The sequence below is a fragment of the Aquarana catesbeiana genome, linkage group LG04, assembly GCF_042186555.1.
Source record: "Aquarana catesbeiana isolate 2022-GZ linkage group LG04, ASM4218655v1, whole genome shotgun sequence".
NCBI classification, from domain to species: domain Eukaryota; kingdom Metazoa; phylum Chordata; class Amphibia; order Anura; family Ranidae; genus Aquarana; species Aquarana catesbeiana.
The window spans coordinates 370,807,396-370,822,954 of NC_133327.1; the positions used below are offsets into that span (position 1 = coordinate 370,807,396).

The following is a 15,559-nucleotide window of genomic DNA, read 5'->3' on the forward strand; positions in this document are numbered from 1 at the left end:
TCCTTTGCTTAGGGTTAACAGTATTTGAATCTGGTCAGAAAAAACTTGAAAAGAGGAGAAAAATAAAAGGTAGCGATGCTTCTAACATAGATGGCTTCCTCGGTCCATGGGCAAAATATGTTGATGAAAAGGATGTTGCCAAGCCTTCGGAGGTAACGTTTATACACACAGCTCTTTCATTACAAGTGCAGCGTTTGCTAAGAATTGCTTTAAGTTCAGTTTTTGTTTTTCTGACTTATAGGAAGAACAGAAGGAGCTGGATGAGATAACTGCAAAAAGACAAAAGAGAGGCAAACAAGAAGATGAGAAACCTGCTGATGAGAAGACCATATTGCATGGTTTGTAGCTTTTGTATACCACCTGTTGCATGCTGATTATTTTAGTCGATACCCTTAAATCCAAACAGCCACTACCATCAAAAAAGCCTGTTTTAGCTAGTGAACTCAGAAGCTATTCTTTTTTTTTCATGATAACCTTACCTGACAATTCTTGACACTTTTTTTGTTTAGTTAAAGAAATGTACGACTACCAGGGCAGATCGTATCTTCACGTTCCTCAAGATGTCGATGTTAATCTACGCTCCACAGAAGCTCCAGAAAAATGTTACCTACCCAAGAAACAGATCCACGTTTGGTCTGGACATACTAAGGTAGAGCATATAGTTTGGTTTTTAACAGTGACAGAAAATCATTCTTCATATTAGCAGTTACTCCACAATAGTTACTGTAAAAATATTTCCTAAATCACTAATGCTAGGCTCCCACTAGGACAGTGTGATTTTTGATCTGATTTTCAATGCTATTTGGTAGTGCAGCTGCAGTGCGACTTTTGCAATTTTTTTAATGCATGTTTTACTACTGCAGCCAGCAGAGATGAATCATTGGTTGCTAAGGAGCCAGCACCTGCTGGCATTCTCACAACCAGTCACTCACCCCTGCTGTGTGTAGGGGGCAGTGTTAGCTATCAGAATCTGGAAGCCCCCTTTAATAGCCCCCAGATTAGACCCATACTCATTCACCCAAAAAAGTTTTTGACAAGTCTTTTAGTTAAAAAAAAAAAAAATATATCTTCAATCACGTTGAAAGCCGGCCACTGACCTGCACGAAAAAAAGGCCAACCTGACTCATCCCTGCTCACAACAGGGCTGAGTCACTTGTTAGGACACAGGCAGTTGCTGGCACCTAACAACCAGCACAAATCGCACATAGAGTTGCATCAAGAATGCATGTAGATACAATTTTGATGCTATTCCAATGAAGTCTATGGACCACAAAATTTCACTGCATCGCACAAAAGTAGCACAGGACTCCTCCCTGAAGTCCCATCGCAGCTGTGATGCATTAATGTGAACGGGCAACATTGGAAGCAATGTTATTTCCATTATCATGCAATTCTGTGTGTCCTAAGTCCTATCTGAAATCCCACCTGTATGTACCAGGCCTAAATGTAGGGAATATGGGTATTGGTGTTTGTTTTTGTTGTGCCTGTAGTAATTGGTCTTTAACTTCTGCTTTAACATAAAGCCAAGCACCACCATAGACACAACCCCCCCACCCCCACCCCAATCATTCAGCTGTTCTGTGTGGGAGTCTCAGCAATCACTACATTCTCTTGTATTAGAATAAAGAAAAATTACACATATGGCTATTTTTAAATGGCTACATTTGTCCAGCATGGACCAATGCAACTTTGTATTAAACATACCTGTGTGATCCCTCTAGAAGCTGGAAATCACTGTAGTAGACACTGCTGCTACAGTTATCTCCACTTGGTTCCGGGTCCCGTGCTGAGCAACTGCCCTGCTGCATTGTGAACACGAGGTTGTCTGCAGAAGGGGGTGCCATGGAGAGATCGCTTTGCATTTTCTCTCAGTGAAGGCAAAGCCTTCTCTGATTGGAAGAGCTAGTGAGGTGGGGTGCTGACATCATGCTTTCCCCCTCCTCCAATAAGAGAATGCTAGTGGAGATCACTCTAGTAGCCGTGCCTTTTTTACAGTGATTTCCAGTTTCCAGGGTGATCCCACAGGTATGGTACTGCATATTTATAGTAACCGTGGTCCATGCTGGATCAATGTAAAAATATCCATACCTGGAATTCTTCTTTAAGGCTACACATGACTGCATATTGGTCTGTTGAATTTCGCTGGTGGTTCCAAACCCTGCCTACACACTCTGTGTGCAAACAGGCGCAGCTGTTAGCGGTGGTGGTCAGATTTGTATTCCATACAAATTATTGGCAGCCTCTGACCGATCCTGAACGCATACAGTTCTGGCTGCACAGAAACTGGCCGCAACGAATCAGCTAGTTTGAATTCAGCCATAGCACAGAGTGTTGCTGCATCCAGAGGCAATGTTTATTCACCTCCTGAACACAGCAAACTATGGGCTCCTTGCTACTTCTGTGAAGGTAACCTTGGTTTCATAGGCCGGGCATAGATCTGAGTCACAGCACAAATTTAGGCCTCTGTATGTAGCTTGTGCCTGGTGAAAGGAGGTTTCAATTAACCTGTGGTTTTAGAGGATTTCAGTTTTGGTATATGGCAAAGTCAGTGTAGATTGTATTGTAAGTAATAACAAATTATCTAAATGTAGTAACATTAGGATTCACCAAGGAGTTGTGTGACTTCCTAAAAGCACTATATGCATTTACCTGGTCAGGAAATTTCCCTTTAACCACCTATAATAATGGAATTTTACAACGTTATAGCCAGTGTTTTCTTTTGCATTACCTACTCAAAAATCCACATTTTAATTAACTTTTGTTAAATCGCCTCTCTACCTTCCTTCCTTCAAGGGAGTCAGTGCCGTGAGGTTGTTTCCTCACTCTGGACACTTACTGCTGTCTTGTTCCATGGACTGCAAGATTAAGGTTAGTAAATGCTCATAACGGTACCAGATCAAGAAAGATAAGCTAGAAGGCTTCTTTTTTTTTTTTCTTCTTTTTTTTTTTTTTTTTTTAACCTTTATATTACAGCAGCGAAAGACTTTAATATTTTAGGCACAATAATGTCTGAGAACATGTCTTTTAACAAAATGTGTCCATGATTGTTCCCTGCTTGGTTTTTGAAGTGGACAATCAATAGCATGTTGCTTAGAAGCAGTCTTGTCTTGTTATGGAATAGAAACAGCTACATACATACCATCCATCTGAAATACAGGAGTTTTGTCAGTTGTGCTTTTGCATAATGTCCTGATCACTGTTCCTCAAGGCTGTCCTAGGCTTTTTTATTTTTATTTTTTGTCTTTTTTTTTTTTTAACACCTCTTTGTTATGCCACATTGAGGGTCTGGGAAGAGGCAAAGCCATGCAGGCAGAGGATCCTAGGGAAAGGGCAGCCATGCAGGTGGATAGCTTGAGGAGAGGGAATTGTGCAGGTCAGAGAGCTTGAGAGGATGGGAAGCCTAGGAAGTGGCTGGGGGGGGGGGGGGGGGGCATGGAGACAGGGAAGCCTGGGAACAGGGAAGGTTGTGCAAACACAACTTGCCTTGTAACATAAGCTTTTACAGATGTACAGTATATTGTTCAAAACTATTCAAAGGTATAATACATAAGTATGTTTGTGGTATGTAATATACTTGTTTATGCTTTAGTAAAAAGTTTTTTGTAATTTTTTTTTATTTTATTTTTTTGTATATGAAGCCTGGATAAAGGGGGGGGAGGGGCTGCAGCCTCAACACATGTCCCACTAAACATTCTCCAACAAGATGGCCACATAGTTAGGCTGATAAATGCAAGCATTGGAAGCAGGGCACATCAGTACAACTGTCCCCCCTCTTCTTCCCTCCCAAAGTTTGTGCAGCAAGCAGTTAAAGTGATTGTAAACGATCATCTTGTAAAACAACCCATTCAGTTTAAAATAGAAATTGAAGGCAAAACATTTTTTTATGGATATAAAAAAAAAAACACATACTTTTTTTTTTTCTTCCTTTTTCTTTATAAACTATCACATTCCGTCTGTTCTCAGCTGCATAGGGGCTAGGGGAGGAGAAGCAGCAGCAGCACACTGAGCTTGTCAGTGAATGGCTGTGCAGCAGGGGCGTGTCAGGACAAGTCTGATCATTGGAGGAGAGTACGAGAAGTTCCCAGCATAGCTATAGAACTGATCATGGTGTGTTCTCCTGCTTGGAGCCCTTGCACACTGGGGCGGGGGGCGGCGTCGGCGGTAAAACGCCGCTATTATTAGCGGCGTTTTACCGTCGGTATGCGGCCGCAAGCGGGGCGGTTTTACCCCCCGCTAGCGGCCGAGAAAGGGTTAAATACCACCGCAAAGCGCCTCTGCAGAGGCGCTTTGCCGGCGGTATAGCCGCGCCGTCCCATTGATTTCAATGGGCAGGAGCGGTAAAGGAGCGGTATACACACCGCTCCTTCACCGCTCCGAAGATGCTGCTAGCAGGACTTTTTTTACCGTCCTGCCAGCGCATCGCTCCAGTGTGCAAGCCCTCGGGGCTTGCACACTGGAATGAAAGTAGCGGCACTTTCGGGGCGGTTTGCAGGCGCTGTTATTAGCGCAATAGCGCCTGCAAACCGCCCCAGTGTGCAAGGGCTCTTAGTGTGGTCAGTTTTTAATAGGAATGCAAGGGGACTGGCAGGAACTCTGGGGATTTCACACAAATGTAGCAATACAAAGAGAACAGGATACTTTCTCATACAAGTACATGATACAGCAGGCACATATCAGGAATTTGAGGTATTAAACTCTTTAATATTAATAAAATTTTATACAATTTATTCCAGTATAAAGCAGGCCTCATGGTGAGCAATGTGTACAGTCAGACCCCATTCACACAGGGACAACACGACTTGCAGGTCGCCTCAGCGAGGCGACCTGCAAGTCGCCCCCGAAGTCGTACAGGAACCTTTTTCTAAGTCGGAGCGACTTGCGTCGCTCCCCTTAGAACGGTTCCATAGCACAGAACGGGAGGCGACTTGTCAGGCGACTAGGTCGCCTGACAAGTCGTCCCTGTGTGAATGGGCTCTCACAAGTATCAACTTTTACAGAGATCACAGTACGGCCTCTAACCATACCTTCATTTTTCGCTCTCCTCCCAAGGCATCTTTTGTTAAAGATCATCCATTGTCAGCATCTTCCTGGAATAAGATGTTGGCCTAAAGATGACACATTTATGTAAATCCTGATGCCTATACAGTATCCTTTATGTTCTTAGCTGTGTGCATATCTCTCAAGCACAGTCCCCTGCATCTTCCTCTCACTGTGTGAACAACTAGGGTAAAAGTTCACATTATTTTAGTCCCATTTAAAACTTTTTTGCCACCCCAAGAATACTTTTAGCGTCATACTAATGTGTGAGCATATTTGTGCTTTACTTTAATCATTTATTTTATTTTTTTCTGGTTAGTTCAAACAGTGTTCTGAGAAATGTCCATGAAACGTGAATGCCATTAAATACTTTGGACTCCTCTGTTTACTGGCTGACTTGAATTATTTATCGGGAATGATGTTGTCTTCCCATTAGGAGTGAGATCAGAGTATTGTCTCTGAGAGTTCTCATTTATCAAGGTCATGGTATCGCTGGTAGTAGTTGTTACTACAGATTTTAGAACAAAGATGTATGGATCCTGAGAGAATAGGCCTTGTTTAAAGTGACTGTAAACTCAGAGTTGTGTGTTTAGAATAGAATAGAACTGCACAGAGCGGCCCTGATCCTTTTCTTTTCTTCTAGTGCTCCTGGCTCCTCCTCTTCTTGGTGTGCCACCATAGCAATCTGTTTTTCCTATTGTGGCACACCTGCGTGCTTAATCCCAAGCCGCACTGCCTGTGTCCATTAACACAGAAAGCCTGGTTCGTCCTCATCACAGGAATTGACTGATGGCAATGGGAGCCAACAGCTCCTGCTGCCTCATCAAAGCCTGTGAGACTTGAAAGTAAGAGGAGAGGGCTGTTACAGACTGGCACAACGCTGGATTAAGTGTGGCTTAAGGTAAATATAAAGGGGGGGGTAAGGGGGTGATACTTTTTGCCTAACCTTCTTTTTTTTTTATCTTCATGCAAGGCATGCATTAATGTAAAAAAACATTTATATTTTAGAAACACTTTTTAACCATATTATTATCCCAAAAAGTTGGCACGAATTATTTATTTAAAAAAAAAAAGGGGGGGTCCAATGTATCCAATATAGATCCAAAAACCATATCAAAAGTTAGTCTTTTTCTTTTTTATCAAAATATTTTGAAGCTGGGGAATTTAAACTTGGCTTAATAGTTGCCTGTAGTGGTACAGTATAGATCCATATAATTGCAATAATTGTCAAGCTCCAATTAGGGGTTAAAAAAAAATCTACAAGAAGGATTGTAATGATCTAAAGCCATATGCCTGCCAATTCAGATCATCATAACCACATTTACAATGAAATAAGCATGGTCATAAATTATTTGCCAAAGTAGGTTTTTCTTTTCAATAGTAAAGGCCTCCTATTTAGAATTGGCATTTAACACAGATTACGCCTATAGTCATGCAGTCTTCTTGGTGTTTGGGGGACAAACCGGTTTCCGTTGAGCACAGTTGTTCCCCTCTGTATCCCTCCCCATATTAACTACAGTTGCCACATTTGTAGGCTCCCATATCCCTTGTATAGTGCCTTTTTTATATGCTTTTTTTTTTTTTTTTTTTTTTTTTTTTTTTTTTTTTTTAGTGTTCTTGCTATAACTCTTTCTAAAAGTCTCTCGTTTCTGCTGATTTTTGAAAGTTATCCTTTGAAACAGTTGCATCTAAAACATCAATATTGGCTGCAGGGGATGCTTTTTATCAGGACAGGCTTTGCATTGCTGGCATGAAGTATATCATTCCCAGTAGTAAGTTTACAAGAGTGTTGAGGCAAAAGAGTCCTCTTTATTTTACAAAAATGTGAACATCAAAGACTGAAATCTTCATTTAGTATCATGACATTGTGAACTGTAAATAAAAAGCATTCAAATCTAAGCAGGTAATAAACAAATAGCTCGCTGCTCCAGGTAATAAAGGTACAGGTACATAGAAGAGGCAACATCCAAAAAAAATAATTGTTTATAAATTTGAAGTGGCTCTATGCTTCAAAACTAAAAGAATAATAAAACTAAATAAAGAATTGCAAACGGTAATATTACCTGTGTCTGATCTCTCAAGGTACATATCGAATAACGTGAATAATAATAAATTATCTACTGTGTTTTGAAACCCTTAAACCCTGGTGTTAACCCCTTCCCTGCCAGTGTCATTAGTGAAGTAACAGTGCATATTTTTAGCACTGTTCACTGTAATAATGTCACTGGTTCACAAAAAAGTGTCAGGTGTCCGATTTGTCCGCCGCAATGTCGAAGTCCCTCTAAAAATCGCTGATCACAGCCATTTCTAGTAAAAAAAACAAAAAAACTACTAAAACATGCCATAAAAACATCCCATAGTTTGTAGATGTGATAACTTTTGCGCAAACCAATCAATATACGCTTATTGATATATATATATATATATATATATATATATATATATATATATATATATATTTACCAAAAATATGTAGCAGAATACATATTGGCCTAAATTGATGAAGAAATTGTATTTAAAAAAAAAAAAAAAAAAATTATTGGATGTGTTTTATAGCAGAAAGTTTTTTATATATATATATATATATATATATATATATATATATATATATATATATATATATATATATATATATATTTTTATTCAAATTGTTGGTCTTTTCTTGTATATAGCGCGCAAAAAAGTTTTATTTGGGTACAGGGTTGCTCGATTGCCCAATTGTCAGTTAAAGTAACGCAGTGCCATATCGCAGAAAAATGGCCGGTTCTGAAGTGGTTAATCTATTTTTATTATTTTACACAATTTTGCATTATTTGCAGCACTGGTGTTTTGGCTACAATACCCAGTAGGGGTATTTTAATGTTGGATTGTGATAAGAGTATTGTTTATATTTGCATTTATTTTGCACCTTGATGAGAAGTTCATTGCAGCACTGGCACTTTGAGTACAAAATCAGTAGCTAATATATTATTATTATTATTATTCACATTATTCAATATCTACCTTGAGAGATCAGACACATGTTATGTTACTGTTTGCAATTCTTTTATGTAGTTTTATTCTTTTAGTTTTGAAGCGTAGTGCCACTTCAGATTTGTAAGCTATTTGATTTTAGATGTGGGGACACATTGCTGAGTTGTGAGCAGCTGCTTCCTATTACTTATATTAATTGGTAGCGCATAGGATTTTATACCTACATATCCAAAAAAAAATATGCTGCCTCTCTTCACCCCAGTACGAATTGGCATAGGGTGGGTCACATTTGCCCATTGCTCTGCCCTGTACCTGGAAGTATTGGGAGCCCCCAAAGTAAAAATGTTATGTTATAAAATGAAAGCCAATAATTGAAGCACAAGTGAGTTGTACTATTGCTCTTTATATACTGCTGAAGGCGGCACATGTTAATTTGAACTGTCCTCTCGTGAGGCCTGCTGTCTCTGGGGTGGGCAACCTTACTGGGAATCCCAGCAAACTGATGAATGTTTATTTTAGACCACAATACTATGTTAATTGCAGTCAAGATTGCAGAAAAAAATGCTGATCTGTTTACTTGATCTGGATCTGTCACCCCCCCCAAATTTCACTCCCTAAACCTATACCTGAGTCCTCTCCAGTGTTGTGCCCATCTGCAGCAGCGATGCTCCCTCTTCCCATAGGACTCACTGAGAGCAGCGTGATTCATTGGCTTCTGCTGCCGTCAGTCAAACACTGTGAGGGGGAGTGTGGCCAAGCTGCGCTGTGTGTCTATGGATGCACACAGCTTGGCTTTAGAGTGTGTCTCAGCACACAGCTTGCTAAAGGGAGGCACTCAGAGGGAGCTGAGAGGACCAGCCGAGTACTCCAGAAGAGGAGATTAGAGACTAATGAGCAGGTAAGTATAACAAGTGTTTTTTTTTTTTTTTGTTTTTTTTTTAAAGGGCCTTTAGAACCACTTAAATCACTGAAGCTATTTCCAAAAGTAGAAATCGGCATTCTCTTAAAACAGGTTTACTTGGAATCAAATTCCTTGGTATTAAAACTTAGGCAAAAATTGAAAAACATATTGTGAACTGCCTAGTACCTCCACAACACCCTACACACTGTGTAGCCAGAGAGTGGAACCGCTATTCACAGTATGTACTCCCATAGCTTTCTTGTGTCCCCGCCTTGCTTGTAATCTTTCTGTACTGTGAATGACTGATGGTGATGTACACTCTGGGGTTGATTTACTAAACCTGGAGAGTGCCAAATCTGGTGCAGCTGTGCATGGTAGCTTCTAACTTCAACTTGTCCAGTTAAGCTTTGACAAAAAAAAAAACTGGAAGCTACAGTCACCCTAGCTACTAATACTGATGCACAAAAATTGCATCACTATAAAATCCTAATGTTGGCCTTTTACTCTCACATGACAAATTGGTCCTTTTTTTTTTTCTTCTGCTAAATGTTTAACTTCTTTTTTCCACCCATAAAGTTAAGTGCTTGTCTACAAATGTACGCTGTCCTTCAGGCACTGGTGTTCAGACATATTTATTTCACGTCCCCTAAGAAACCTGTTTTTGCCCTGAGGCTGGCAGGGCTTTTTACATATCCTCTGGTAAGAGGATGTGGACAAGTACTGGAATGCCACAAGCCACCTGCACACCATGTATCTGTGCATGCTGTTACTTGTTTTATGTAAACCTGACATTCGGTTTATTAAAACCTATTATCGGTTACTCCAGACAAATCAAGTGTATATGTGACACATGTACCAGTTATGACATTTGACATTGCTGCATATTTATTGCAGATTGCAGTCACAAAGAGTCTAACCATGATTTAATTTTCAGTTTACTTCTTGCTGTTATATGATAAATGGATACATTTGTGATCACTTTTCTTAATTTTGTTACAGATTTGGGAAGTGTATAATGAAAGAAGATGTTTACGGACATTTATAGGTATTGTATGCATGCTTAAATACCCCCCCCCCCCCCCAAGTTTTCTGGGTGTGATTGTTTTTTGTTTTTTTTTTCTTTTGCCTGTGTTATTTGGTGTCCCAACAGTCTGAGTGTCCATTGATAGCTGAGAAAGTGGATATGATTTTTATAATCCATCGTATAAAATGTTTTTGGAAATCTATCTATCTATCTATCTATCTATCTATCTATCTATCTATCTATCTATCTATCTATCTATATGACATAGGTCCCTCCCCACTGTTTTATTTTGTTGTCTGTATCCATTGTTGCTGTGGTGTTTTCCGTATCCATTATTCCTGCAGACAGCAGTTTACCCTGACAGTCTAATAGTTCTAAGAATTCTTGTGTCTCTCTCAATGAGCTCCAAAAATAGAATTTTGTGGAGTACAAAAATACAGTTTTTTAGTAGCACAAGGTGATTCCTTTAATTTAACTTAGACCCCGAAGGGTGGGACACGTTTCCATATATCATGTATATGCCGGTTCCTGGATATGACATAAAGGCCCTTTACCTGCTTTCGATTTTGCAGGCCACAGTAAAGCTGTTCGGGACATATGTTACAACAATAGTGGGACGCAGTTCCTAAGTGCAGCCTATGATCGCTATCTCAAGCTGTGGGACTCCGAAACAGGTATTATATACATTACTATTAAAATTAAAAGCTGTAGATCGGTGTACTAAAGGCTTGTTGGTTTCGATTCAGATGTTTTCGCTTATTTCAGTGTAAGGTGGTAAGTATTAGTAGGCCTGGTGGAGTTGTCCGTCCCTGTACGGGAGATTTTTCCTTATTTTCTTTTATCAATAACATTTTTTTCACAGGACAAGCAGTTGGGGGAAATCTTTCCAAAAAGGAAATAAACAGCAATAAAACTTGTTTATTAGAGTAGTCTATTTATTAGGTAGTCTGGAACCTCCATCAGCTTTTTATTGCTTTTTCCCAGTTACAATTTTATTGCTAGGAAAAGTGTGTGGGGGGGGGTGATTTGTCGGGGAATGGTTGGTGTTAGCTCTTCCATCAACCCGACACCATGATTGATATAGTGTCAGGATGATTAAAGTGCACTATTTCTATTATTACACTGTAATATATAATTGGTTCAACTCGCCATAATGCGGAATCAGTAAAAACCCTGAGTGTGTCACTTGCCACTGTTGCCTGCCACCAGTTCGGGAAATCTAATGCCAAGTTGAGAGAGGGATCCCATGAATCTTTGCATGTTCAAGAAGGGGATTAGAGATCTCTGGCAAACGGGGGGGGGGGGGGGGGGGGTGATTTGTTGGGGAATGGCTGGTGTTAGCGGTTCCATCATCCCAACACCATGGTTGATATGGTGTCAGCATGATTAAAGTGCACTATTTTTCTATTATTGCATTGCAATATATAATGAAATAGTTCATATCTAATCTAATGCCAAGTTGATATGTTCAGAAAGGAGGCAGAGAAGGATCTTGTGAATCTTGGCATGTTCTAGAAGGGGATTGGATGTCTCTGGCAAACTATTCATAGAAAGTATCTATAAGCATGTCAGGGCCAGTACTTTTACCTGAGGTCAATAAATAAATGGTAGCCTCAATTTCTTGAGAAATGTTGCCAGGTGTTCAATGGCTGTGGCATCTAGAGAAGAGAGGGCAGTACTAACAATATTGGAGGATGTTTCTGGCAGGTGATCCAAAGTAGTCTGTTACCTTGTTTCAGATGTATATAAATCAGAATAGTCACATGCTAATAGATTGAATTGGTATATAAGCTGTTGAGAGGGGCCCCTAATGTTTTAGAAATCAGTAAGTTTTCACTTTGGCTAAAGTAGCTTCCAGTAGGTGCAAAAACTGCATGTGTTTTATAGGATTTCTGGAGAATCGCGTCATCCTGGACAGGTTTATAAGGATTGTTCCAATATATCAATTTATTTTAGAAGTCTGGTGACCTGTCCAGATTTGTACTACTTGAGGCAAGAGCCATGTGCTTTAAGGGTACCTTGTAAGTACAGATATATACGTTTCCCACTTGATAGGGGAAGTTGTGGGTTCACATTTTGTGTTTAAACGCCATGCGTCTGATTTATGAAAAGTGCCTTACAAAACCTTTCTATTTACTAACCTGTGATAGACAACTGACACAAATCTTGTTGCTGTAATCAGCACAGAGGCTTTTCCCTTTTTTAGCTGGTAGAACGAATTTCCTCTTGGCTTCTAGATCATTCAACAAAAATGTCACATAAGTTAAGAAAACGGTAAAGTGAAACCAATAGTATACCAATTGCTGCTCATCAAACCCACATGGTGAAAATAGTTTGAGCCAGTTGGTGTCCAGGATGGTTGCAATTTCCAGGCAGATTGTTTCATGTATATAAAACAAATGCTCTGAGGTTCTAGGAGTACTCAGAGCTGTTGCCCCATTTTGGTCTCAACACAGGTCCAGGCTCTAAAATGCTTTGCCTTTGGGTTTTCAGTGCTGCTTTTGATGAAAGGGTCGAAGCAGTTTAGCCTGCTGTACAAATCCTAAAGCTTTTTACACAAACACAGTGGGATCAGAGTAAATGGAGAACCCGTGTAATCAGACACAGGGTATTTTGTATATTTAAATATATTGATGTTTTTCTGTTGGTTTTGTAGGTCAGTGTATTTCCAGGTTTACAAACCGAAAAGTTCCATACTGTGTCAAATTCAATCCGGATGAAGATAAACAGAGTTTGTTTGTGGCTGGAATGTCCGATAAGAAAATAGTACAAGTAAGTATCACTATTGATGGCAAAAGCACAACATGAACTATGGGAATAAAATTCTGTAATTTTTTTTTCTCACTTTACCTATCACTGTTTTTTGGATTAAAGGGGCCCATTTTAACTATTTGCCTACAAGGGCAATTTTGAAATTTTTCACATATGTATATAAAAATTTGCAATTTTTACTTTTCTACTAAAGACTTCTTTATAACCACCAAACAGTATGTATTTTCTGAAAGCAGAGACCCTGGAGAATAAAATGGTGGTTGTAATTTTTTATGTCGCACAATATTTGCATAGCCGTTATCAAAAACAAATTTCTCCTTAGTTCATTGACGGACACAGCGCCTCCTTAATCTTGACTATTGGGTTATATCACCTCTGCAGGAGTAGGACTAGGCAGAACATAAAACTTGGCTAAGCACCATGGGCCATCCTCAGTCAGTATATAACCCTCTCCTTGCTCTAGGTATTCAGTGTTTTGTTTTTTTTCTAGTCAGGAGTAAGGACCAAGCTCCTTGCTGGGATTTTTTTGGTCCTAGCAATTTTCTTCTTCTTTTTTTTTTCTATGCATCTCCTGGAAGATCTACAATCAACTGCCGGGCTGGGTGACGAGCTACATAATCTAGATCCTGTTTTTGTCCCCAGTCCAGCTTGCGAGCGCGTGCAGAATGCAGCTATGCGCTAGGTCGGCCGCGGAATGGCCTCAACGGATGGACACACGGAAGCTGGACCACGAGTTAAATGTCTCGTAGGGTCGAATACTACCAGGCTCAGGTCTGATTCGCAGCGTCCCCCTGGCCGACAGTCCCCACTTCAGTGGCGACGGTCCTGTCTGGAGCGATACCTGCAGTCGTGCAAGGGTAATTTTGTCCCCTTTGATGTCACGGCCGGCAGCCATTTTCCCTTGGTTTGGCACGATGCTGGAGACTAGCAGAGCTGTGCAGAGACAGGCCTAACGGGTCAAGTGATCTACAGAGCTTCTGGGCCCCTCCTCTTCCTCTTGTGATGCATGTTACAACACATGGCACGCTGCATGCTCCAATCTGGCATTCTCCAGTCTGGTGTGGGGAGTCCCTGGGGTCCCCTCTGTTTACCAGCAAACACCCTTAGTAGGGGGAGGTCCATAGCAGTGGCAAAAACCTTTTTTGTGCTGCAGGAAGCGCCCTTATCCATGGATCCTCGGGGTCGCATCTTCCGCACTGATCCGTCCTGCTGGACTTGATACCACGCTTCCTGATCTGTCCGAAAGTGACAATGACTCCTCCATGGTTGCAGCAGCAAAGGAGCAAACGCCGATGGATGCACTTGTTACTGCAGTGCGTGAGACTTTAAATATAGAGGATGTGGTCACGGAGATGGCTGTCCCTTTAAGTACACACAAGGCACCTTGTGCAGCTAAGGTGTTTCCTTACCTTCCCTATTTTGACAAATTTGTCTATGAGTGGGGGCAACCAAAGCAACCTTTTTGTGGTCCATAAACACTTTGCAGTACATTACCCCTTTGAGGAAAAACTTGTAAAAAAGTTTACCAGTCCACACGTGGTCGACCCTCCTCTTCCCAGGTTGAATAAAGCAACCATGATTCCAGTAGAGGACTCCCCATCTTTTGAAGATTCGGCCAATAGCATGTTCACTATGGCAGGTTTGGCAATGCGACCAATCCTGGCCTCAGCCCTGGTGTTTCGGACACTGACTAAATGGTTGCGCCAAGGTCTGGCGAATGAGCAGGTTCCCGCTGCTTATGTTGATCTGGCGGATCAGTTGGTCCAAGGGCTGCAGTTGGTATGTGATGCGACTCCCCTGCTGTCCAAACTTTCCATTTCAGCAGTAGTGATTAGATGTGCTGTGGCTTAAGAACTGATCTACAGACCAAGCCTCTAAGAAAGTGCTTATTGATCAGCCCTTTCAAGGCACTCGCCTGTTTGGGGCTACCCTGGATGGCATTGTTAAGGGTGTCACGGGGGGAAGATTACTTTCCTGCCACAGTCTAAGAAAGGGAAGGGGCCTCGTAAACGTGGGCCTTCTTTCTCAGCCCATAAGAAATTCTTTTGAGCCCCCGGGACAGCAGACAAGGGAAACAGATCTCTCAAGTCTTCCTCGGGAGGTTCCAAGCAGTCTTGGTCTGGTAAGCCTAGAGCTGGCTTCTCCAGTACCACAGACGAGACTCCTTCAGCATGAAGGTCTGCCCTCACCCATAATTGGGGTGGGGGGGACATCTTCGCTGATTTCCAGCTTTGTGGACCTCCTTCATGAGCGTCGAGTGGATCCACAAATTGCGCCTTTTGGGGGTACCAAAGAAGGGGGACAGAGTTCAGGAGTCTATCTCTCTGGGTCACTCTCTGTTTTTTGACAGAAGGGCTGTGATTTACAGCCCGACTTTACCTTATGCTGTGGGAGAGGCAAAACCCAATATTAGAATAATTGGACCGGGACACACTGAAGCAGAGGTTTTTTTTTTGTTTGTTTACAGATATTACATTAGTGGGTTGCTTATAAGCTAAATATATAGCAGTGATTTCTATATTAACTGGAAAAAGAATGTGTTGCTTTGACAATAAGGTGGAAGAATTGGCCTTCTCATGCAGTGATTAGCCACTGAGCTGTTTTAAAGCTCTTGTTCGCCTTCCTCAATGGAGCCTTAGTAGCTCAGTAATTGCTTGCGCATCATGTAGTGGGCAGGATATAACAATTTATGGCAACCATAAGCCACAAACATTGTGCCTTCTAAGCAGAAAGCCACTATTTGATTTGATTTGTGATGAGCAAACGTGTTTGCTCCCCCCTCACTTAGAGTTCCAAAAAACATATTTGAAAAAATACGTGGACTAAAGACAATAGGACTTCACTGAAATGAC

At 41.0% G+C, this 15,559-nt stretch overlaps 1 protein-coding gene across 2 annotated transcripts in view; it reads left to right on the top strand.

Moving 5' to 3' along the window:
• Positions 1 to 15,559, top strand: part of CDC40 (cell division cycle 40) — a 151,599-nt gene that overhangs the window by 117,095 nt on the left and 18,945 nt on the right. For both annotated transcript variants that reach the window (XM_073627066.1, XM_073627067.1), the window contains exons 5-11: positions 13 to 152; positions 242 to 338; positions 510 to 649; positions 2,794 to 2,868; positions 9,911 to 9,956; positions 10,508 to 10,609; positions 12,592 to 12,707. In XM_073627066.1, the coding sequence (XP_073483167.1) occupies positions 13 to 152; positions 242 to 338; positions 510 to 649; positions 2,794 to 2,868; positions 9,911 to 9,956; positions 10,508 to 10,609; positions 12,592 to 12,707 (716 nt within the window). The remainder of the gene's footprint in view (positions 1 to 12; positions 153 to 241; positions 339 to 509; positions 650 to 2,793; positions 2,869 to 9,910; positions 9,957 to 10,507; positions 10,610 to 12,591; positions 12,708 to 15,559) is intronic.